General features: G+C 40.3%; 1 protein-coding gene across 1 annotated transcript in view; it reads left to right on the top strand.

Moving 5' to 3' along the window:
• The window catches only part of LOC138967561 (probable 3',5'-cyclic phosphodiesterase pde-5), a 43,942-nt gene extending 18,777 nt beyond the window's left edge, over positions 1 to 25,165 (top strand). The window contains exons 14-26 of the mRNA XM_070340138.1: positions 2,446 to 2,538; positions 3,165 to 3,233; positions 4,630 to 4,744; positions 5,311 to 5,450; positions 6,453 to 6,539; positions 11,231 to 11,381; positions 12,843 to 12,998; positions 14,157 to 14,207; positions 15,133 to 15,254; positions 18,598 to 18,709; positions 21,003 to 21,083; positions 22,339 to 22,427; positions 23,676 to 25,165. Of these exons, the coding sequence (XP_070196239.1) occupies positions 2,446 to 2,538; positions 3,165 to 3,233; positions 4,630 to 4,744; positions 5,311 to 5,450; positions 6,453 to 6,539; positions 11,231 to 11,381; positions 12,843 to 12,998; positions 14,157 to 14,207; positions 15,133 to 15,254; positions 18,598 to 18,709; positions 21,003 to 21,083; positions 22,339 to 22,427; positions 23,676 to 24,021 (1,612 nt within the window). The 3' untranslated portion in view covers positions 24,022 to 25,165. The remainder of the gene's footprint in view (positions 1 to 2,445; positions 2,539 to 3,164; positions 3,234 to 4,629; positions 4,745 to 5,310; positions 5,451 to 6,452; positions 6,540 to 11,230; positions 11,382 to 12,842; positions 12,999 to 14,156; positions 14,208 to 15,132; positions 15,255 to 18,597; positions 18,710 to 21,002; positions 21,084 to 22,338; positions 22,428 to 23,675) is intronic.
• Positions 25,166 to 26,345: the final 1,180 nt, after the last annotated feature.

Below are 26,345 nucleotides of genomic sequence, written 5' to 3'. Positions count from 1 at the left end.
CATGTGTAATCAGTCCTTTTCGTCATTTAAACAACACTCTTTCCGCTTGTGCTGACTCTGCGGGGATTGTCTAAAACTTAACAATGCAGTTAACATTCTAACCCATGCCCAGGCTCTTTCTCAATGCTGTTTTAGCTCTTGTGGTTGAAAACCTCCTCCACAATCGTTACTTTCACTTTTGATTTTTTCTACTCACTGAGTGTTTTTAGCCTGCAAAAGTGTTCCTGTTTTGAAAGAAGTGTTCTCCTTTTAGTGTTTAACACAAGTTTACTAATGAGTATCATATTAAACAACATGTACGTGTAATGGCCTGATCACAATGCACTCGCTTTGAAACGAAATACACATGCTGCTTAGTCGGTAACTGCACAAACGCTGACGTAGATGTCGGCTGAACTTAAGGGCAGCTATGGTAGTTTTGGTCAAATAAGGTTTGACCACCTGCGTCCAGAAAGGACTAATTATTAGTCCACCGATAGCCTTTGTGAACGTTTGCCTTTGTTTTCGGGGCCAATGCCTCCTGCTTCCCCGCTTTGTGTTGTGTGTCTTCTGTGTTTGAGTTTCTGTCATTGTGTACGTCCAAGGAAGAAGCACAGACAATTGGTGGGGAAAATTGTTTAATATATGCGTGCTAGCGTCCCTGCCAAATCCTACCCAATACAATCACTTCGCCTCCACCCTTAAAAAGACAGTCTGCCAAGTGATTGTCCTTCAGGCAGCTTTACAACAATCACTTCGCCTCCACCCTTAAAAAGACAGTCTACCAAGTGATTGTCCTTCAGGGAGCTTTACAACTACAGTTTCTTTGTATTTCTCTCTCCGCTTTGTGCTGCTCGTGCTGTGACTGCCTCCACCCAATTGCCCCGCCAGAACTTTGCTAAGACTTTGGTGAGCGCCGACCGCGCTTCCCTCTTTATGGCGGATGCTCAGTCAAAAGAGCTGTTCGCGCGAATCTTTGACACGGGGGCGTCGGACGAGACCACGGTACAGCAGGAGATCAGGTCAGGGGTGTGGTGTAACGTCAGTGTGCTGTGTACAAGGTCAACGGTTGAAGTTAACACTTTTACAGTGCTCATTATCGCCCTTTGTGCTATGTGTCAGGTCACCGGTTGAAGTTAACACTTTTACTATGATCATTATCTCTTTTTGTGCTATGTGTACCAGGTCACCGTTTGAAGTTAACACTTTTACAGTGCTCATTATCGCCCTTTGTGCTATATCAGGTCACCGGTTTAAGTTAACACTTTTACAGTGGTCATTATCTCCTTTCATGCTATGGTTTTGACTATCAAGTGTTGGTTTTGACTAACTAGCTATCAAAATTAGTTAAAAAAATTGCAGGGAATAATAATCTTGTGAGTAACGCAAATAAGCTATCATAGCGTTATTTTGCGAACAACCAGTATTGCGGTGTTAATGTTTCAAATTCTGGAAGAAATAGTGTACTGTAAAATGTTGGTAAGGCCAAAAAAAAAAAGGTCTGTTTACGGTAACCCGACCGACCCTAGTTTTTTCGCGCGACCCTAGACTTTTTTTGGCATTTGGGAAAAAACCCAAAAAAACCCTTGTTTTTTGGGCAAAATAACGTAAAAATATGGTTTTTTGGACCAAAAAAAAATAAAAAAATAAAAAATCCCGACCTACCGACCCTATTTTTTTGGCCTATGTTACCGTAAACAGACCTTTTTTTTTTGGCCTAACATTTTCTTTAGTTGCGTGGTCGAGCTGATTTTTTAATTGTGTAAAAATATGTTACTTTGAAAGAATAAACTAACTTTGATGGATTTTTTTTAAAGTAGATAATATGTGTGATCCTTGATTTGTGTCCCCGCTGTAATCTAACATTCCTGAACATATAAATTCAAGGGTTTTGTAGAATCTACTAACAGGTCAAATATTACCCTCTTATAGTTAACAAAGGTTTACCTTTAGGACGTGTTATTTATACTTGTCAAGTATTCTAGAGATTTCGATCGTATCGACTGAGATAATATTCTATTTTCAACATATATCGTGCTTATTATTGCATTAAATTTGTCATGTACTGTTTTTCATCATTAACCCGGTCGCTGTACATTGGTTATGGTGTATAATTATCGATAATCATCATTAGTGCACGAGTTACCTCTCTATGTTAACGATGTGGGTGGCTACTCATGAAGAAAATATGCACAGGTTAATTAAGCTGTTATTTATAAACAAGTGTCAAAGAACTTTGAAAATGATTGAATAACTCCGTAGAAGATTCAATTTCCATTCTATTTCTATTAGTCTAGACAAGTGACGATCTGCTGAAGACTATTATATCAATGTGCAGTAGAATGATTATGTCTCAGTTTATGTTTAAATAATCAGTTAAACCATACCTTTTGTTTACTCCAAGAAGTTGAATTTTTGGTTAAATAGTGGTTGACAGGTTATCATTATTTTCACCTGCACCGTTAGGTTCCCGATGGACAAGGGGGTAGCGGGTCACGTTGCCTCAACTGGAGAGGTGCTGAATATACCTGATGCTTACGCCGACAATCGATTCAACAGGTGCGTATACATGTGTGTGCATTAAACTTTAAATCAATAATTTAAAGATAAAGCATTACACGATGTTCGGAAATAAATCTATCGGGTTTGTATTGGTTGTGGAAGAGTGAATATTCTTGTTTTTAGTGAGACAAATTACCCGCACGTGCTCCTTGTCCCCGTGTTTCAGACACACTCCTCGCTAGTGACTGGCATGTTGATTGTTCGTCTCACTGAAAGCGAGGCTACTCACTCTTTCACAACCCATGCAAACCCGACACAGGTGTTTTTTTCGGAACTCGTCTATTCCGCAGTAAAAAGAGTTGTCTCTGATGCACATCACGCATTTTTATCTTTACGGGTTACGGATTTCTGAAACCTGTCTGCCGTGACTCTGATGCTTACATGTATCTTTTTTTTACTGCTTGATATGTTATTGCAGTTGGGTTTGTGAAGTTACCGGTTTGCAGTCGATGGCCTCGAAAGATCTCTCCCCCTCCCTTTAACCATCAGTTTAATACCCTTGTCGTTAGTCGGTCCTCTGTTAATTGAAACACTCGTGTGTTTAATGTTTATTTAAATATAAATCCTAATCTAAACTTCTAAAATCTCAAGCACTAACTGTTGTTATGCTTGTGACTCAACAGAGACGTCGATCTTCAGACTGGCTACAGGACGAAGACTATCCTCTGTATGCCCATCTACATCCGGGGAAAGTGAGTCATACTTCATTATATTATATTGTGTACAACCAACTTGTCCAAGTTTCGTGTTATCCACGAGACATTCTGTTTATTTTTACGTTATTATGCTAGAATGTATATATAAGCCTATATGTATCTGATGTTTGAATAGTATGCTTTATTCATAGTTAACATGTTAAGCGCGGAGAGCATAGCTTACTGTGGTTCTCACCATATAAGCTGTCATTATCATTATTATTACAATCAACAAGTTTGCGGTTTTTTTCAGCATATCTATTTCCAAAGACATTACATTGACCTGCACTGAAAACGTCAGTCATTATTCTCTTGAATTCAGTGGGGTATATTTTGATCATCTGAAGTGTCCAGATGCCCAAACCCGCAGAACACGTTTGTCAACTGGTTTTTCTTAGTCAAAACCGAAGAATAAAGCTGACAACTGGTTTGTCTTAGTCAAAACCGAAGAATAAAGCTGACAACTGGTTTGTCTTAGTCAAAACCGAAGAATAAAGCTGACAACTGGTTTGTCTTAGTCAAAACCGAAGAATAAAGCTGACAACTGGTTTGTCTTAGTCAAAACCGAAGAATAAAGCTGACAACTGGTTTGTCTTAGTCAAAACCGAAGAATAAAGCTGACAACTGGTTTGTCTTAGTCAAAACCGAAGAACAAAGTTGACAACTGGTTTGTCTTAGTCAAAACCGAAGAATAAAGCTGACAACTGGTTTGTCTTAGTCAAAACCGAAGAACAAAGTTGACAACTGGTTTGTCTTAGTCAAAACCGAAGAATAAAGCTGACAACTGGTTTGTCTTAGTCAAAACCGAAGAATAAAGCTGACAACTGGTTTGTCTTAGTCAAAACCGAAGAACAAAGCTGACAACTGGTTTGTCTTAGTCAAAACCGAAGAACAAAGCTGACAACTGGTTTGTCTTAGTCAAAACCGAAGAATAAAGCTGACAACTGGTTTGTCTTAGTCAAAACCGAAGAATAAAGCTGACAACTGGTTTGTCTTAGTCAAAACCGAAGAATAAAGCTGACAACTGGTTTGTCTTAGTCAAAACCGAAGAATAAAGCTGACAACTGGTTTGTCTTAGTCAAAACCGAAGAATAAAGCTGACAACTGGTTTGTCTTAGTCAAAACCGAAGAATAAAGCTGACAACTGGTTTGTCTTAGTCAAAACCGAAGAATAAAGCTGACAACTGGTTTCTTATCAAAATCAAAAAGAAAACAACAGCAACCAGTTTCGGTAAAACATTTTTTTTTACATTTTCGTCAGGATGACTTCATGAGGATGGTAAGGATAATAACTGGTTTCTTATTCAAGTTGGGTATTTTTATGTTGAAGCCATGTTTTACTAACTACTTTCCTGTAGCCCTTGACTGAGAGCGGATGTTGGGCGTGTTTCAGTATCATCGGGGTGGTTCAGATGGTGAACAAGTTGGCGGGTACATTCACCCGCAATGACGAGGAAGCCTTCGAGACGTTTGCCGTCTACTGTGGTCTGGCTCTGCATCATGCGAAGGTCAGAATTGTTACAGGAACCAAGGGCTCAACCTTTATTTGTAAAATATTGTATGTGGGTTGATATTTAAACCGTTTTTGTAAGCCATCAATTTCCTTTATCATTGTGTTTTGAAGAAAACCAAGGGTACTGATACATTTCCTTGAAAGTGTTGATAGCTTTGAAAGTCCAAATTAATACTGAATGAATTCTAAGTTTTGTTGTTGTTGAAGTAATCTGAGCAGTGGATTGTGGCTTATTCTAACAGAAAAAAAGTCACTTTAGACAAGTGTAGCGCGATTAAACACACACACAAGCTTTCGATCAGCCTGCAAAAATGACATCGCATTATCTACCATCACTTTCACCGTTCAAAAATTACAGTTCAATGTATTATAGTTCCAAAAATACTGATTTGTTCGAGTCCAGTTTTGGGTTCACGGTAAGTCCTCTGCCGTGACGGACTACACTCTTTGTAAGTCCTCTGCCGTGACGGACTACACTCTTTGTTAGAATGTCTCCAATAGCATTAAGTGAAGAAGAGACGATGAACAATAATGACCAATCTCCCATTGTTTGTGGTGCAGTTGTACGACAAGATTCGCCGTTCAGAACAGAAGTACCGCGTGGCGCTGGAGGTGCTGTCGTACCACAGTCAGTGCACAGAGGAGGAACTCCACCTCCTGCAGGCAATCCCCATGCCTGACACTATCCCGTCCATCACACAGTGAGTGCAAGTATCGCTTGCTTCTGGCAAGATTGGTACACGACAAATTGGAACACTGTATTGGCGTGCAAATATTATTTGCTAATGGCAAGATAGATACACAACAGATGAGAACACTGTAACGACGTGCAAATATTGGTTGCTTCTGGCAAGATTTGTACACGACAGATACGAAAACTGTATTGACGTTCAACTATTGGTTGCTTCTGGCAAAATTTGTACACGACGGATACGAACACTGTACCGACGTTCAACTATTGATTGCTTCTGGATAAGATTGGTACACGACGGATAAGAACACTGTACTGACGTTTAACTATTGATTGCTTCTGGATAAGATTGGTACACGACGGATAAGAACACTGTACTGACGTTCAACTAGTGATTGCTTCTGGATAAGATTGGTCTTTCTTTCTTTATTTGGTGTTTAACGTCGTTTTCAACCACGAAGGTTATATCGCGACGGGATAAGATTGGTACACGACGGATACGAACACTGTATTGATGTTCAACTATTGGTTGCTTCTGGCAACATTTCTACACGACGGATACGAAAACCGTACTGACGTTCAACTATTGGTTGCTTCTGGCAAGATTGGTACACGACAGATAAGAACACTGTATTGACGTTCAACTATTGGTTGCTTCTGGCAAGATTGATACACGACAGATAAGAACACTGTATTGACGTTCAACTATTGGTTGCTTCTGGCAAGATTGATACACGACAGATAAGAACACTGTATCAACGTTGGAGTATTGGTTGATACTGAAAAGATAGGTATACGAGAGAGCTTTCTGTACGAACCAAAAGACAAATTTCTGTTTGTACCACATTCAAATAATGCAGTTGTATTAAATTGAACTGAATAAAAACACCGTATCGACGTGTAACTTTTGGATGCCACTGGCAAGATAAATACACGACAGATCTTGGTGTACGAGACGTTGACAGCAATCACAAGCCCATCATACAATGCATGAATTGTTGTGTGTTGCTAGCTACCACTTCTCTCCTTGGGACGTGGAAAACGACCACAAGCCAATGCACGTGCTCTTTATGTTCCGCGACCTCTTCAGTCCCATGAGGTACGTTTGGTGCTCTCCACTCTCGCCGACTCTCCGACAAAACACTGACATAGCACAAGGCGACCTTATATTTAAAGGTGTTAGTTGCTCATTTAATATAACAAAACCAACAAGAAAGGTAAGTTGTCCGAACGTTTGTTATTGACAAAACAATACATTACATTCACAGATATTTTGACCCAGCTATTTTTGTTCTTTGTTTATTATTTTTTTATTTTTTTATTATTTTTTTCTTCTTCAGATATTTTGATTGTGAATTTTGCTCATTTAATATTTCACCTTGTGCAACACATAGATATGCTTCCTGTAGATTATCGACACTGATAAATTAGTTATTACAGTAGTTGGAATACAAATAGCTGCTGTAGCTGTCTCAGAGTAGGACAATAGACTGTCCTTCTGGGAAGGGTTTAATTCATTGCTTATTTTGTTTCCTTCGAGATTACGTTTACTTCATCTTCTGTTAGCTCTTTCACCTTTTATTAGCTCTTTCACCTTTTGTTAGCTCTTTCACCTTTTGTTAGCTCTTTCACCTTTTGTTAGCTCTTTCACCTTTTGTTAGCTCTTTCACCTTTTGCACAGTAGAACCAAGCACGCTTCCGGTTCCTTGCACGTTCATTTCATTTACAAAATACATTTGTATTAAATGTATTCGTTTGCACAGATATTTTAGCACTTGATTTTAACTGTCAAGTTTAGTAGCAATTTTTTTTAAAGGCTGAGATTCCGTTGGCCAGCTTGTAAGCCTTGTGTGCTTATCGAAGTATTTTTCATTTTACGACTTCTTAAGTATTTTTAGCGTATGGTTAAAATAATTTCTGTTTGATCGTAACATATTCAGGATTTGATTTTTGTAGGAGTTTTTGTTGTGTTTTTTTGTGGTTTTTGTTGTATTTTAGATTCTGGTTGGTTAATCAGTGCTGGATATAAGAAATCGGCGTTCATATGCACTACAGCACTAATTTGAGTTGCTCTGTCGGTACGCTACATCTTCAGCTTGTGTTTTGTGTTGGTCTTGTTCGCAGCTTTCGTTTTGTCACACTCTGTGAATCAGTGGAAACATTTTTATTTGCTGTATGTGGTAGAATGTTTGGTTTTTGCTTTTGTTGAGCTTACCTTTTTTGTTGAATTTTGTGACTAACACTATGCATGTAGCTGAAGGATTGGTGACGATTTAACTTCCCACATGTACCGGAGTGCTTTAGTTTTTGCGCACTGATTTGTTGTCCCAAACTTGCACTGCAAAGTACTGTATATTTATTTAACACACGCTTCTGTTTCTTGCACAATTTTATTGCAACGACTTTTGGGTTGTGGGTAAAATATTCACACACACACACACACACAGGCACACACACACACACACACACGCGCGCACGCGCGCACGCAGGCACGCACGCACTCACACTACTATCCTCGTCTTGATTCCTAGTCTATTTGAAAACATTTAGTCAAATCTTGACAACATGCAAAATAACAACTACAAAAAAAAACAAAAAAAACTGAAAGGTGCCCGGACAAATGAAAATACTCTCAGGTTGAGATTGGTAGCTTGAGCAGCATATACACATGTATCAGTGTTGGTTTTCTAATCAACCGGACTTTGTGTCTGTGAGAACGACAGCTTATTGCTCACCGTAGGAGTTGTAGTGTTGATGGTAGAAATGGTGAGCAACATAGGGTTTCCGCAAGGGATGTGGGCTGCGTGTGAGTGTGCCACCCTCTGTGAACCCGTGACGCCGCTGTCTTTTTCAGGACAACCAAGCGAGAGCAAAGGTAGGAAGTGACGTCACTAGTCTTGCTGTATTTGTATGGCTGGCTGTTGTAACTACGACTCAATCCTACCCTTTCTCTGTGTAGTAGAAGTAGAGCTCACTAGCATACTTTCATGTTCTCTGTTTAACCATCGGGTGTAACAAACTAGAAAGTACACTAGATACGTAGACTAACTCACTTTCTAGTGCAGTGTTATTCCCAGTATTTTTTTGTACACTTGACATCTGAGTTTCCAAAAACTAGATTTGAGTTTGTTTTGGTTTAAACAAGACTTTATTAATGAAATACAGGGTGGCATGTATATACGATATAAACATTTGTGGCCACACAACAAGCTAAGCTTATATTAAGTGTGGTTATAAATATGTACATCTAGATAGGAATTGTTATTTCACGTTATGTCAAGGTCATAGAATCACTTATACCCTTATGAGAACGCAAGACAGACAAGATACAATTTTTACACACACACACACAAAAGAGGAAAAAATGCAGCAAAAGAATTAGAAGATTTGAGTTTTCATTTTAACCAACGTGGTATATCGTTAAATGTTACCGTGTGCAGATCTGTTTGTGTGTGACCATTCCTTTTATTTGAGTTTTACGTTGAATTTATGTTGAAAATTACCATTTTTATTTGTGTATTCCTATTTGGTGTGCTTTATTTTCAGGTGCAAATTGTTTTTGTAGGTATTTTGAACGCGTACTTCTTGATACTAATTTGTATTTAGATTTTGTGTGAGAGGAACTGAGACACTACTGGAGTACACATAGTGTTTTACAATGAATGGTGTTCCAAATTTTAACAAAGTATTTGAAAGGTATTTCAAGTTCTATAAAGAATATAACAAACTACGTATACGTTATAAAAATAATTCTTCGTAGGCCAAAAAAAAAATAGGTGTGGTTACGGTAACATAGCCCCCAAAAATAGGGTAGCTAGGTAGGCAATCACTTTTTTTTTTTAAACTTTTTTTTCTAATGTGTACAAATGAAACCTACTTGACAGGGAAATAAGTGTGCGACTCGGGCGCTTTCGCTTTCATTGCGTTTTTTGCACTCGTTTTTTTTTTTTTTTTTTTTTTGACAAATGTAATAAAAAGTTATAGGATCGGCCCCTAAAAATAGGGTAGGTCGGGTTACCGTAACCACACCTATTTTTTTTTAGGCCTTATCAACGCCTTAAATTTTCATTTGAAGTTGCGTGTCAAACATACATCTTTGCCATTTGCCAGATCAGAGAGATACACGTGAAACGATGTCTATTGAACATTCTGTATATGACTTCTTTGTAAGAACTTCTACAAGCTTTCTCTCTCTTGCTTTAAACGCTAATATCTCTTATATGTTGTGTCTTCCCTTGTTTCCTTTGTAAGGCAAGGTTTGAACATGTGTCAGTGGTAGGCTAAATATATCATTTCCAAATCGTTGTTTTTGAGAATAACTTGATTCATGTCACTTTTGTTCTGGATCGGTTTTACAATAAAAATAATAATAATAATAATAATGGACACTTGTTAATCGCCCCTTCTCACTATAGCTCACGGCGATGTACAATAGCTACAGCGTGCACACACACACACACACACACACACACACACACACACACACACACACACACACACACACACACACACACACACACACACACACACACACACACACACACACACACACACACACACACACTAAAAAACCAGTTTGTGGATAACAATACTATAAAGACTATCCTTAAAAACTCTCACAAAGAGTAATCGACTGCCAGAAATCGCACGACTGCCAATTAATGTATTCTATGAGTGATCGACAGTTCGAAAGTGTGTGTACCAGCGAATGAAGAGGAAATCAAAAGACCGAAACTATGTTGAATTGAAATGCCCTTACCAGTTCTTGGAATGAATTTATTAAGCCTGTCCAAGTCGACTACGCGAAGTATGCTTGGCGACGCTGGCCGCACGGAGCTTCACAACTGAATTTTTGGTAAAAAGACTTCGCGTAGTCTTCGAGAAGTCGACTTCGGGCTGAATTAAGGACCGTAAGGAGGAAAACGTTTGGACAGGGAGGTTGGGTTTGCCTATCAGTAAGCCTTAGGATGTCGTTTGGACAGGGAGGTGGAGTTTGCCTATCAGTAAGCCTTAGGATGTCGTTTGGACAGGGAGGTGGAGTTTGCCCATCAGTAAGCCTCAGGATGTGTTTCTTGTGTGTGAGTGTTGTTTTGTTGTTGTTGGTGTTTTGTTTACGCTTGAAGACACTGAAAAAGTTGTTATTTTTATACCAGATGTGTTGAATTACAGAGAACGCCATCATCGATCATTTTTATCCTAAATGCCATGTGCAGTGGACAAGGAACTTTGTGTCAGTGTCCAGGTCCTTCTGTTGCCTTTGCAATACGTATGTTTGGAGAAAAATAATCATGTCGCTGTTTTCATGGGTGTATCGCAATTTTGTTTTTAAGTTGTACGTTAGATGTGGTTCTGTCTGTCCTCTTCTTGACTAGTCTTCTTCTTTCTCTTTCTGTCGTTTCTCCTTGCTGACGAAGACCTTGTGTCGAAACGATAGTTCATGTTTTCATCTTGTCTTGTTGCTGTTTTCTTGTGAGTATATTTGAGCAAACGGTGTGTGCAAAAAAATAGGTTACTAACGGTAGTCAAACGGGAGATATTAGCTTTACACGTCTTTACGCACCCAGCCAGGGGAAAAACAAAATAAATTAAAGGTTTCACATGAGGATGCGCGTCTCAACCTAACACTTGACGTCGAAGAAATGTGCTAGTTAGACCTGAGACCTTTATTCACGAAGCATTGGTGTTTTCACAAAGCATGGGTGTGTACACTAGTCAGATAATATATATTGTTATCTTGTGTATTTTTTCTCCGACAAGAAGTTGTGAAGAGTGTGACGATGGTTGTTTCAGGTACGACCTCCACGACCTGATGAGGTTCACGCTAACGGTGCGCAAGAACTACCGGAACGTGCCCTACCACAACTGGGTGCACGCCTTCTCCGTGGCTCACTCCATGTACACCGTCATCAAGACGTGCGACCACCAGCTCACGGATCTCGAGGTGAGTGTTGTAGGATGCTGCTTTCACGCACATATTCTACAGTCCCAATCATGCTCAAAGAATACAATATCAGCATACAATATCAACGTAGAACCGATTTCAGGAACAGCAAGGTTAATTCAGTTGTTGACTTCACGCCATGATGCAAGGACGCCATGAGAGTCCTCTTTCGCAGAAGAATACTTCCGGTAAAGGAAAATAATTCCATACACAACACAAGGTGTCAACACAATACATGTGTCACGTCCCAGAAGCGATTCCTATTCGCGTTGAAGTCTTAGAAATAATCTATCGCTCTTGCTCCGAATTCAGTGTTCGTCCTGTTTGCATTGTTTCGTCGGGGGCCCAGTTGCTGCGCTAGGTATAGCATTGTCTCAAAACAAAAGTGATAAGAGTTGTCTGTCCCTGACATAGCCCGCGGCGCTGTTGGCGGGTAGTTCCGGTTGTTTTGTTTACGTCCAAATTGGCTGAACGAGAGAAGAAGATCAGTGGTGGACTGGAGGAAAACGTTACTGTGTCTGCTGTTCAAGCAGTTGAAGGGCGGATTGTCATGTGGTTCCATTTTGCAAACACAAAACGGAACTACCTGCCGTTCCAGGGGCGCAACTCTGTCCGACTATCGCGTTAGTTTCGAGACAGTGCAATAGGAAGCATTGGGTGGTAGGCTAGCTGCACAGCCCAGGGCCTGAAACTCGGCTCTAGGGCGAATCCATCGCGAAAAGCAGTAGCTTGACTACAATTGTACAAACCCACCATAGGTACACTATCCACTTTATCTTTCACACTTTGGACCTAAGGCGCGCCAACCAATGAGGATATAGTTGCCCTGTAAAGGGATTTCCCTAGTACAATGAAGAAGAAGAAGAAGTTGTGAAGTGTTGTCACAACTGAGACGGATTTCCTTTGCCAGTCACATAAAGCAGTAGCTCCGACAACATTTCAACAAAAAGGGCTGTTCTCGTCGATAGATCTACGACGATGCTCGACACAATTGGTGAAACAGCAGCTTTAAGATCACTTGAAGTCCTAGTGCAACTTAGAAAATTACCAACGCGTAGAAGAATCCTGTTCCACAGGAGATATATATCCTGTTGAGTTCAGCAAAATTGAAACTGAGAGCAACCACACACACACACACACAAACACACACACGACACACCCACGCACGGCTCGCACGCACGCACACACACACACACACACGCACACATACACGCACACACACATACACACACGCACACACACGCACACGCACACACACTGGCTCCGTTCGGGGCGTGTCTATGCCATGATCACCGTGGCAAGACCTACAGTTTCATAGTGAAAACTATTCAACATTTTTTCTTTCGTTTCATTAATTTATCATTTGTGTTTGTTCGTGGTTTGTTTGTGGCATGGTTCATTTCATCTCAAAACCATTTTTTTGTTCATTGGAAAGTTCCATGTAATTGTTTCGTGTTGCAGTGTCTAGCGCTGTTCGTGGCGTGTCTGTGTCATGACCTTGACCACCGCGGCAAAACCAACAGTTTCATGGTGAAGAGTGCTTCGCCCCTGGCTGCCGTCTACTCTACCTCCACGATGGAACATCATCACTTTAACCAGACCGTCACTATCCTGCAGGTACGGTGCTCTTGTCGTTTAAATGTACCATGTTTGGAACATCATCACTTTAACCAGACCGTCACTATCCTGCAGGTACGGTGCTCTTGTCGTTTAAATGTACCATGTTTGGAACATCATCACTTTAACCAGACCGTCACTATCCTGCTGGTACAGTGCTCTTGATGTTTTAATGTACCATGTTTGGAACATCATCACTTTAACCAGACCGTCACTATCCTGCAGGTATGGTGCTCTTGTCGTTTAAATGTACCATGTTTGGAACATCATCACTTTAACCAGACCGTCACTATCCTGCTGGTACGGTGCTCTTGATGTTTTAATGTACCATGTTTGGAACATCATCACTTTAACCAGACCGTCACTATCCTGCTGGTACGGTGCTCTTGATGTTTTAATGTACCATGTTTGGAACATCATCACTTTAACCAGACCGTCACTATCCTGCTGGTACGGTGCTCTTGATGTTTTAATGTACCATGTTTGGAACATCATCACTTTAACCAGACCGTCACTATCCTGCAGGTGCGGTGCTCTTGATGTTTTAATGTACCATGATTTGAAATAATAGTTACAGGATCTGTAAAAGTTTGACTACTTAAAACCTGAGGCAAATATTTATACCAATGGCTATGAATTGTTTTCAGTGATCAGAATCATCAAAGTTGATCATAAGATTCCACATGTATTTTGTGCAGGGTTGGCTGACGCCTTTTTCTCTTGAAAATACGAATATCAGAGTTCACAATCACTGCGGTCACGATTGCTAAGCTGCTGATTGGAAAAGTCGCCATGTGTCTTGTTACACACTTTGCGACTGTTCAGTCGTTCGGTTATTGTACAATGGACAAACAAATTGTGTCGGCATGCGAGAGATGAAGGGCCATGCCATTCAACGTAATGTATAGTTTCTGTCTCACGTCTAAAGCCTGGTATTAATCAGGCGAAGTTGACTTCACGGTTTTCCCACCTCGAAGCTCGGTGCAAGAATCTTAGGCACTGAATTTTCGGTAAAAGAAAATTCGCAATATCAACTGTTCTCAATAAAGGACGGCCTTGAAGAATGGAGAGAGATACGTCAACAATGTAATTGTTATCGAAAATGAATAGGGGTCACAGAGCTATGTTTTCAATAACTCCTGTGTGTTTTTGTTTCAGCATGAAGGACACAATATCTTCAAGTATCTCAGCTCAGAAGAATACAAGAAGGTAAAAGGGTTTTTCCCGTTGCTACATTTTGTATTTTCCCCTTGACAGCTGAAGCGCAAATACATGTACCAGCTCATCGCTTCCCTTTGTGAGAATGTATCATCTATACCCCAACGTGCATTCAATCATCTTCGTCAGGCCCCTACCCCTCGCCAATTCTTCTGTGGGAGATTCTTATTATGTTTTTAAGAGTATGAGTATATTGACCAGTTCATTTGTTCACGAGAAGAAAATAAATGGTCTTTCCGTTGAACACGAGTGTTTACAATGTGTGCAATATTTGCTGTTAGAATCATGTACTATGTCGATGTCACACAGTGTTCAAAACTTGTTACACAAAGTGTGTTTAAAAGTGGAACATTTCAGTTCAGAGCGCAAGATGTCGGATGACATCCGTCACAGCACTGTCTAAACGTCTCACCCCGTTTGTTTGTTTGTTTGTTAATTTGTTATTTGTTTGTTTGTGTGTTTGTTTGTTTACTACAGAGGTAAGTTGCAAATTGACCATGAGTCGTTGCGGTAATTATCAACTTTGATTGGGTATTTGAGAGTGCATGCTTACAATCGTCCTCTGCATCACGAAATCAAAGCCGCGATGGTTCCACACATCAAACAATCAGCCTGATTGGCTTTTAATTTGACAATCTGCGTTTCGCCTGAAAGCTCAAACCCATTTACCACCTCGATTTGTTACACGGGGAACAGTGTTTTATATTCCCCAGCTGGTTATGAATGAAATCTCGTGAAAATGATGACAATTTGTTTTGTTACAATTAAACGTTCCTATAATATACCTTTCTTGTTTTGTTTTGTTTATTCACTCTCGCCCCGTTCTGTATGAATCACGTAAGAGTAATAGAATACTCACCGTTTCTCACGTGCCCATGCAGAACAGCAAGTAATGTGACTGTTGTGTTTGTTCAAGGTGTTGAGTGACGTGCGCCACAGTATCCTGGCAACAGACCTGGCCCTGTTCTTCACCAACCACGCCCGTCTCAAAGACATCGTGTCTAAAACAGGATTCTCCTGGAATGCGCCTGATCAGAGGTACACACGTGTTTTTACTGGCGAAGAGACATTATTTCAGCAGGCATTTACACAAAATAACACCAAAAACAAAGTTGAAAAACAAAGGAATTGTGTACTCACCAACACAAGGACAGCACTCACAAAAACAATGTCAAATGTCCGCCTAGGGAGGCTTCTACGGGCCCACAAACAAACAAATACAACGGAAAACAAAAACCAAAAGCAGCACTTAACAGCTGCAGGCGGGCACAGTCACACACGGACGCAGACACATAAGCACATTTCCTTTTATCTTCAACTGGGGTTTTTTTTCTGCGAATATCTGCCTATTCGTCCACATTCCCGTAAGATTCATAAGACGATTTTCTACAAAGCTACACACTAAAACATCAGATGGGCCTTCTGGCGAATAGCAGGCTAGATACGACAATTTACCTTGACGTGTACGAATCTGATGCTTTGTAAGGATGGAACCAAGCGGCGGCGTTGCGACACAAACCCCACTGTAACTGCATCAGTTCCAACATTGTGTGTTTCAAGTAGTATTACTTCTCCAGTCTCCAGTTTTGCACAGTCAGTTCATTTCCTACTCGATTGATGGTACCTTTAGCCTTGATTTTTGTTAGGCCCCAGTATTACATCATAGGAACCATTGACAACATTGCCACTGTTGGGATTAAGACTGTATATTAATGTAATGCCTTTAAGATTATTCAGAGATTAGTGTATTGTCTTCAGACATTTTTGCACTGCGCCTGGATCACAGCAATATGTGATAAAGATGTGAGCACTATATAATATGTCAGTTCTTGATTTTGTGTTTAATGCATGATATGAAGAACAGAATTATCTTGAGTGGGTTTGATAGCTAATTCCTTTCATTTGTATATTGCTCAATATATGTTTGTGCCTGTTTGTGTTGTATCACGTTACAACGGTAGTTGCTGGAGTGTTTGTAAACACCATCATAGCTAAGTAGTACTGACATTAATGTGACCTTTTTAGGCTTTCGTGTAATTCGTGTATAAAGTAGTCATTGTACAAGATCACTACACGTACTCAGCTCGGCGCGAAATATAGCTCTGTGGATGCATGTTTGTATAGATGCAAACGTGTACATGTAACTTTAGCACGTGATATATCATGTATATATTGTGCATATTGTAAGGAATATGTTTACCGCTTGTACATATAAAAGGTCAAACACAATGTCAAATATGTTTATGTTTATGTGTTCGCAGCACCAAATTGTTCAGTTTTGATGACGCCGAGATGATCCCAGTTCGTTTATTTATTTCAATATAATGTCCAATGAGTTTAGATTAGCACCATCTGTGTGTACGTTGTTTGAGATAATTGGTGTTGAATGTATCTTAATTCGTAAATCTACAACGTTCTCATGGTTACTGTAAGCCAAGGCTTGAATGTTCCAGAAGTCGAGGTTTTCACATGGCAAAGATTAGAATTTAAACAGCGAATTGAATCAACTTTCAGACCATGATAGAGGAGGATGGGGAGGGTGAAGGACAAGCTACCTGTACTGGATTAAGAGGAATCTCTGCAACAATTGACATTAGGAAAGAGGACAAAGGAGCAATCTTCTGTTACAGAAACGCTTGATAGCAAGGTGTTTTTTTGTGACTGAACCAGAATTGAAACTTTCATTTCACTTGGCTCGAAATATATTTCTTGGGTGCTTTTTTCCACGTAAAATTACGAACACTTTCGGACAGAACGTCCACCGTTGTTTTCTGTACAGATTTCTATTGGACACGAAACTAGCCTCGGTCGTGCTATATCTCAACTTTAGTGGAGTGTAGGTAACTGTAATCAGTCCCTATTGGCTTGTGCAGACATCTGGCATGTGCTGTTGCTATGACAGCATGCGATCTATGTGCCATGACCAAGCCTTGGAAGGTACAGTCGGAGACAGTCAAAGTCATCTATCAGGAATTTTATGAGCAGGTGACCTTTGGTTGCGACCTTGACCTCAGCGGCCACTTTTAATCAGAGACTTTTTTTCTTCGTTTTGTCGTGTTGTTCTTTTCAACACATTTGTGACTGCGACGTTTTCGTACTCCCCGTTGGCAATTTTCTGTGAATATCTTTTGTGATAGCGAGTCATCCCTCCTTTGAGACCTTCTGGGTGTTGCACGCTTTTTCACCAGTGTTGAGATCTTACAAAGCTCGTCTTATAGCACTTGTACGATTTCTTTGTAGCTTTCTCCAGTGTCGTTTTTTTCGTCAGATTTCTGTCGTCAATATAGTACATTTCTTTCTGTTACATTTCTCCTTTACATTTAGTTTTAATAATTCTGCAAGCACGATATATGGTTGCTATGGTCGCCTTTTCTACCATGTCTTACATGATAAAGATACGTGATTGAGTAAGGTGTAAATCGTTTGTTTTTATGAAAAACAAAACAAAACATACTCACATACAAATTTGGCAGGAGGTTTATTTTCGTCCCTGATTTTATTTCCGGCGCAGAAAACTGAATAGAGCAAGGACACACAACATCAAGTAAAATTGGATGAATACGTGTGAATATTACCTTTGATTTGATAGCTTAGCAGTTTTGAGGATTGATCTTGATTTAATAGTCGTATGTATATGTACACGTATATAATTACATACATTTCATTTCATTTTTCAAGTTCATTTTGCAGTAATAAGACCCACTTTCTGTTCAAACATATTGCTTTCAGATCACAAGAATAAGCACATTTTGATTTGCAAACACAGGGCAATACTTGCTTGCTGTGTGACAGGGGAGGCTACCGCTCCTTTCACAACGGACTCTGCACCCGGGTTGTTGGCCTTTAAAGTCAACACCTGTGGTTTGTAGAGTTCTGTTTGTGATGGGGTCTGGTGGTTTCCGATTGTCTGTATGTTCATGTAAACCTTCGGGTTTGCATAACAGTTTTTATAGGGCTAAGAAATTAGCCCTAATATTTTCAAACCTGTTTGATTGCACTTCGCTTCCCGAGGTGATCGTAGTGTTTCGGCACACGGTTACAGCTGCATGAACAGTTGTTTTGCGCATGCTTGCTCTGAAAACTCAAGCTTTTTTTCTTTGTTGTTTTAGCGCCCGCACGCACGTTTGTTCTGTATACGTTTCATCTCTATGCTTACGTGTACTTGAAGGGTACATTCTGCTTTGATTTTCTTTCAAAAGATATTTATTTATTCATTAATATACTGATTTACCTACTTACTTCTTTATTTTGCATTATTTTTGAGTAGCTTTCTTTGCCTGCGGCTTGGTTTTGTTATGTGGTTTTGTGTTATTTTTTGATGTGCATGCTTTTGTCTGTTTTCTCTCTCTCCCACTGACTGTGCTGATGGTGACTCGCGTAGAGATTTACTCATGGCCATCTCCATGACCGCCTGTGACCTGTGCGCCATGTACAAACCCTGGCAAACCCAACTCGACCTCGTCTATGTCATTATGGAAGAGTTCTGGCAACAGGTAAGACAAGTAGAAATCATGGCAAACACTAACTCCTGACATCCGATGAACCGTGAAAAGTCCAGCTCAGCCTCTTCTGTGTCATTGGGGGGGAAACATTCTGGCAACAGGTACAAGTAGAAACCACGGCACTCGATAGCCAGTTGTTACAAAAAGGTAAACCACGAAAAAAAAAACCAGGTCTTCCCAACAACATCTTATAATATCTAGCGTCAAGCAAAATCTAGCTGCCTGACAGATCCGATTCAGTTTTGATTTAACTCATGCATAATGATTTTTGATGAAGAGGTAACTTTGGTCTTCTATGTGATCTCAACAAATCTTATCAAATGTTAAAAACGTCCTTCGGCGTCTGTAAATCACTGTAAAGCGCTTTGAGCTGTAGAAAATTGCTGTATAAATGTTTTTTTTATTGTTATGTTTAAATAAGCTCAAGTCATGTTCAAATCAGGTGTTTGTACACAATGGTGTCCTTTTCTCGTTTTCATGTTCCTGACCTGTGGATGTCGTGTTGTCAACATTTTACATTTGGAATAATTATGCTACATGTATTGTTAAACTCGCTCATTTATCTGTGTGCCTCTTCATATTCTCCTTTTATTAAATTTGCTTTAATTTGAAAGAAGTAACGAGAAAAGCGTACGGTTTTGCGTTGTTTTATTGTCAATTTGCAGCGACGTTTATTTACATTCTTCTTGCTATTGCTTTGTTTAATGTTATTTTTCATTGTTTTCTTTTGTTCTTTTTCACAGCTGTAAATTATTAATACTCAGACATTGATAGGTTTGCCATTATTTGATGCACCATTTTTCTTTTGTAACCGTTGCTCGAATTGCATTCTGGGGTGTCATGTGTGTGCCTTCAACTGCGTAAGTTTGATTTTCTAGTACTGAGTTAAGTTATTTTTTAAATGAAGTTAAATTTATTTAATAGGATTAGAGCAATAGGAGATATTAACCCTTAGGCTGGTTGTCGCGACATATGTCGCGCTACTTTACGTATACTGTCACCTGGTTGTCACGACATATGTCGCGCTACTGTTTGCCGGTCGGTTCCGATTACCTCCCATGGATGCGAACACCTATATGACCGTTTTTTACATTTAGTCAAGTTTTGACTAAATGTTTTAACGTAGAGGGGGGAATCGAGACGAGGGTCGTGGTATATGTGTGTGTGTGTGTGTGTGTGTGTGTGTGTGTGTGTGTGTGTGTGTGTGTGTGTGTCTGTCTGTCTGTCTGTCTGTGTGTGTGTGTAGAGCGATTCAGACTAAACTACTGGACCGATCTTTATGAAATTTGACATGAGAGTTCCTGGGTATGATATCCCCGGACGTTTTTTTTTCTTTTTTTCGATAAATGTCTTTGATGACGTCATATCCGGCTTTTTCTAAAAGTTGAGGCGGCACTGTCACACCCTCAATTTTCAATCAAATTGATTGAAATGTTGGCCAAGCAATCTTCGACGAAGGCCGGACTTCGGTATTTCATTTCAGTTTGGTGGCATAAACATTAATTGATGACTTTGGTCATTAAGAATCTGAAAATTGTTAAAAAAAAATTAGAAAAATAAAACGATCCAAATTTACGTTCATCTTATTCTTCATCATTTTCTGATTCCAAAAACATATAAATATGTTATATTTAGATTAAAAACAAGCTCTGAAAATTAAAAATATAAAAATTATGATCAAAATTAAATTTCCGAAATCGTTTTAAAAACTATTTCATCTTATTCCTTGTCGGTTCCTGATTCCAAAAACATATAGATATGATATGTTTGGATTAAAAACACGCTCAGAAAGTTAAAACGAAGAGAGGTACAGTAAAGCGTGCTATGAAGCACAGCGCAACCGCTACCGCGCCAAACAGGCTCGTCACTTTCACTGCCTTTTGCACTAGCGGCGGACTACGTTCAGTTTCATTCTGTGAGTTCCACAGCTTGACTAAATGTAGTAATTTCGCCTTACGCGACTTGTCTTTATTTTTCTCTCTGTCAATTCACCAGTGGCTATGTAACATGTGTTACAGAATTGCACCAGTGACCGATTTGCAGTTAATATTTGTAGACTTTTTCTTTGTTAAACAATGCCATTGACAGTGAATTAATTCCTCAGTTTGCTGTCTAATCACATTGAATGAAACGTCACTTGGGGCAATGAGGAAAAGATACAGCTAGGGCATGACGCTGATTTGCAGCAAATATGTTCATGCTTTTTCTTTGTTAAACAATGGCCTTGACAGTGCATGAATCCCTCCGTTGGCTGCCTGATAACATTTAATTGTATGTCACCTAGGGCGATGAGGAAAAGACGAAGGGTATGACGCCGATGCCGATGATGGACAGGGACAAACAGAATGAACTGCCACAGCTGGAGGTAAGTCACATCTCATCTTTGAGATCTTAATGTTAATGTGGCATCGGTATTAGTATTCCTCGCGCCCCCTAATTGGCGTAGAGGCGCGTCCCCCGGGTGGTGGATGGGGGAGCCTTCTCTACTAACTTCTGAGAGAAGGTCGCATCACTCTCGATGCCGTGAACCTAATTAGGATCTTTTTCTTGTTTCTTCTCTATTTCTGCCTCCCCAAAGTCCTTTTCTCACCCATAAAATTCTTCACTTATTACCCTTGTTAAGTGGTTCTTGTATAGAATATAGTCAATGTTTGTAAAGATTTTAGTCAAGCAGTATGTAAGAAATGTTTAGTCCTTTGTACTGGAAGCTTGCATTCTCCCAGTAAGGTCATATATTGTACTACGTTGCAAGCCCCTGGAGCAATTTTTTTATTAGTGCTTTTGTGAACAAGAAACACTTAACAAGTGGCTCTATCCCATCTCCCCCCTTTCCCCTATCCCATCTTCCCCCTTTCCCTCGTCGCGATATAACCTTCGAGGTTGGAAACGACGTTAAACACTAAATAAAGAAAGAAAAGGTATTAGTATTTTAACGTCCTGAGAGGTTACCTGCGTGGCAATTAGGCCAGCTTTCTCACTGGGGACAGCGAACTGCCATACAGTGCTGCGCCACCCATTTTGCTTTATATGTCCTGCATGCGTGTTAGCATGTTTCCAAGCCATGAGACTTTCACTGTGATCTTTATCGTGCGCATGCACGCACACGGGGATGTTTGGACACCGTCAATGAATCTCGTATGCAAAATGCCGGCATTTTTGCATGAGAGATTCAGCGACGATTTTGAGGTGAATTCATTATTTGTACCATAAATGTTTGTCTGTCTGTCTACTGAAGAGAACACTGGGTCGACGTACTGTGAATGTAATGGTTTGTTTTGTCAATAATTAAACGTTCCAGTAACCTACAGCCTTTTTACATTTAGTCAAGTTTTGACTAAATGTTTTAACATAGAGGGGGGAATCGAGACGAGGGTCGTGGTGTATGTGTGTGTGTGTGTCTGTCTGTGTGTGTGTGTAGAGCGATTCAGACCAAACTACTGGACCGATCTTTATGAAATTTGACATGAGAGTTCCTGGGAATGATATCCCCGGACGTTTTTTTCCTTTTTTCGATAAATGTCTTTGATGACGTCATATCCGGCTTTTTGTAAAAGTTGAGGCGGCACTGTCACACCCTCATTTTTCAATCAAATTAATTGAAATTTTGTTCCTGCACACAGGTGGGTTTCATCCTGGGAATCTGCTTACCATGCTACAAACTGCTGGTGGACATCATGCCACAAACTGAACCCATGCTGACCGGTGTGATGTAAGTGTAGGACGCAACAACAAAAAGGACGATTGAGGTTTCAACCCCCTTGATCTTGAAAGAATAGAATTTCGTCACCCTGTCCTACATAATTGCATCTTTGCAGTTTACAATGTACTTTCCCACATGCAACTAGAACATACACTTTCATTTGCTGTTTTTAGTTTTTGCATTAGAAATGTACTATTCTTTTGGCTTAAGCGAGCCTTGGGAGGACATTCGTCTTTTGTTAAAGCCGAAGATGCGTCTTGAGGAGACCAAGCCTGGGTATAGTAGTCTATACCGGTCTGACTAATTACTACGCGACCGCACGCGACCTTGCACTACCTTGCGCGACCTCAAACTAAAGCATGTACATGTAATATTTATATATATATAGTATCTTCACAATATTATCTGACTTTATTCCAAGTTTTAAGTCAAAGAAATTAAAAATAACGGAGTTATAATGTATGTTGCGACGAGCCATCGAGCTAAAGTGAAATCATCGTGGTTCAGCGTCCGACCATGTTCGCATTGATTTAAGAACACAGGCTCAACCTCAAACTAAATAATATTCATGTAACATTTTATATATCTAGTATTTTCACAACATGATCATACTTTGAACCGAGTTTTAAGTCAGAGAAGTAAAAACAAAGGTAATTCTGATGCATTTTCAATGGTCGGACGCTGAACCACGATGATTTCACTTTCGCTCGATAGCTCGTCGCAAAATACATTATAACTCCGTTATTTTAAATTTTTTTGACTTAAAACTTGGTATAAAGTCAGATATTGTTGTGAAGATACTATATATATAAAAATATGACATGTACATGCTTTAGTTTGAGGTTTGCGCAAGGTAGTGCAAGGTCGCGTGTGGTCGCGTGCGGTCGCGTAGTAATTAGTCAGACCCGTCTATACTGCGTAAAATCAATCTGTTTGCTGAATATGGTAGGGGAATGAATGGTCTTCCCAGTCATATAACTGGATTTAAAATAAACGGTTTCACTAAAAAGATCTGCACTTAAACGTATCTGTCTAGGTTTGTTTATAACGGGTAGTATAGAAGGCCAAATAGTGAGATGTAGCGTTGCCAGAACGAGAAGCGAGAGCTACATCTGACGCTCGTCGATGTTGGCCTTTAAGTGACTTGAGCGGCCTGCAACATTACTGTGCGTAGAATTATACTGCCATCGTGACACGTGCAATGTGTGATCTCGTGTGTGTGTGTGTGTGTGTGTGTGTGTGTGTGTGTTTTTTCAGGAACAACCTGAAGAAGTGGCAGCACCTGGCGGACGAGCACAGCGAGGCGGAGGAGAGGGCCAGCTCCCAGCTCTCCATCACGGACGGCAAGGACGAGGCTACGGTCAGCAATCACAAGCTCAAGGAGAAATTCCGCAAAATGGATGACAAGGTCGACGAGGTCAAGGACAAAGACGTCAAGGACACTTACCCGGAAGTTGAAGAGAAAAAGGACCGAGAGGAGAAAAAGGATGACTCAGAACCTGAACAGACAGTTGAAGACAGATCGGACTCCGTCTTGGCAGTGGCTGGCGATGAAACGTACAGTGAACCGCTGAGTCCTGAAATGTCATCGTCAGAATCTTGACTTTCTTCCTTGCAGCATCCTTGAAAAAAACACTCATTCCTTCTGGGAATATTTGTAGGAGATAAGTTGTTGTGCGAGCCAACACTCTATAGGGGAGAGAGAGAAATTTAAGTTTTACGCCCTCACGGTAAAGCCATTGGGGGGTGGGGGGGGGGGGGGGGGTGGACATGTGTGACGGGAGACATACAGAAAACTCTCTATGGCTGAAAATACAGTCCGATACAGTGCGTGTGTTCTATAAGTCATGTCCGGAATGTGTACACTGTGGTCATCATGATTTTATCTATACATATCAACACAGACCTGCATACATATTACAAACATTCTAGTTATTCATCCCACCTTCGCACACACACACATATGCGGGCAAATAAGTTATCAAAGATTCAGCGCCTTGCACCCAAAGATCTTCTAAGCAGTAGAAGATCTTTGCTGCACCCCATCTCAGGCCCGTCTTTGTGAATTCCACTGGCTGAGATTACCCCGGCAGAGACCACAAATAACGCTCTCTGAGGAAGGTCGCCAATTCAAGCACGCATAGTCCTGATTCTCTGGTAGCGATTGAACAGCTAAGAATGGGTATTCTTGTGACGTGAACAGTGCCAGTATGCGTGGATATGTTACATTTTTATTGTTACAGCTGATTCAACTCCACCTATGTTTGACCTTCGTCCTTGGTGGCTCTGGCTCTGAAAGATCACGCGCTGTTGCTCTATACTGTGCTATTAGCTAGCAAAAACTTGTTTTTGAACCGAGAGCAGTTTTGTGTGGCGCTCATGCTACTGATGAGACAGACGTCCTTCTCTTGATGTGAACGTGTACGATCGTTGTCGTAGTACTGTGAGAGAATTTGTCTTGTGCTTGGGGTGAGTAGCAACACTGTATAGCGGCACAGCCTCAGAAAGTTCAGTTCAGTTCAGCTGAAGATTGTACCTGTTCGCTCGGGAAAGTACATACGCGCTCCGCCTGCATTCTGTGAGGAGTTTCCCTAGAGTTGCATGGGAGATCCTACCAGTGATGGTCTGGTTTTGGCAAACCATGGAGTCGTCAGGCACATGAACAACTCTCGGACATTCTGTGGTGGTCACTTGAAGTCGTTTTCGTCATTTGTTCTTGTTTGTTTGATTGTTGTTGTTTTGGTGGGGTTTTTTTTTTGGGGGGGTGGGGGGGGGGGGGGGGGGGGTTGGGGGGGGGGGGGACGGGGGTGTCATTGTTGTTTAATATTCGTTTCATTTGCCGTTTGCGCGCGACATTGACATGTTGCGCTGAATTATTTGTCTGGGATGAAGGCGAGCATCAGTATTGAACCTCTGCTTTGCTGAACATTACGGCAGCGTGAAGGCTTGTAGAAATAGTCAAGTGTATTTATGTAAAACACTTAGTTATATATGACTGTGTTATTTGTGTTCATGAAATCCTGGTGGGTTGTTTGACTCAGTTATGAAAATGCATTGAACGTGGAAAAATGTGTGCACAGCAACTGATGGCATACACTTTAATTAAGTAATTAAGTGTACAGTTAACTAAACATGAGTGGGAAAGGGAATATCATCTATTAAAATTATGTCTGGTAATTGAAAAGAAAGGACGTCGAATGTTGGTCAACTTGATAAAAAAGCAAAGATATTGTATAATGTGATTGGTGAGCATTGTTCTGCTTGTTATTTTGCAAAGCTGTTGCTGGTTTTTAAGGGCTGTAGAGAGGCAAACTTTTCAAACAAAATCAGCCGTTTTCGCTTTCGGTTACATTCTGGTAAAACCAGTAACACTTGCAGAAATACATGTGATGGTGATGTTTGTAAACTTACTCTTTGTAACGGATGGTCTTAACACAAGATCTTTCATTTTACTAAGTTAATTTATTGTGATAATGGTATCGTGAAAATAGTAATTCCTGTTTTTTGTTTGTGGTAGAGTACTTTCTACTGTCCATAAGAAAAGTTCTCGTGTGCATCGATATTTACGCTAATGAATGTAATAGCTGAGACCAACAACAAAAAATTGTCTGTTTACGGTATCCCGACCGACCCTATTTTTTCGCGCAACCCTGGACTTTTTTTTGGCATTTGGGAGAAAAAAAGAAGAAGAAAAAAGTCTTTGTTTTTTGGCAAAATAACTTAAAAATATGTTTTTTTGGAGGAAAAAAAAGAAGAAAAACAAAAAGAGAAAAAATCCCGACCATACCGACCCTATTTTTTTGGCCTATGTTACTGTAAGCAGACTATTTTTTTTTGGCCTTAGGGCTGGTTTATTACAAAGCGAGGCCCATAGTGTTCCAGACATGTAGGAAAGAGAGGCACAGAAGTCCCATTGTAGCCTAACTG

The sequence above is a fragment of the Littorina saxatilis genome, linkage group LG5 (assembly GCF_037325665.1).
Source record: "Littorina saxatilis isolate snail1 linkage group LG5, US_GU_Lsax_2.0, whole genome shotgun sequence".
NCBI classification, from domain to species: Eukaryota; Metazoa; Mollusca; class Gastropoda; order Littorinimorpha; family Littorinidae; genus Littorina; species Littorina saxatilis.
This window is presented reverse-complemented; position numbering and strand designations above follow the sequence as displayed.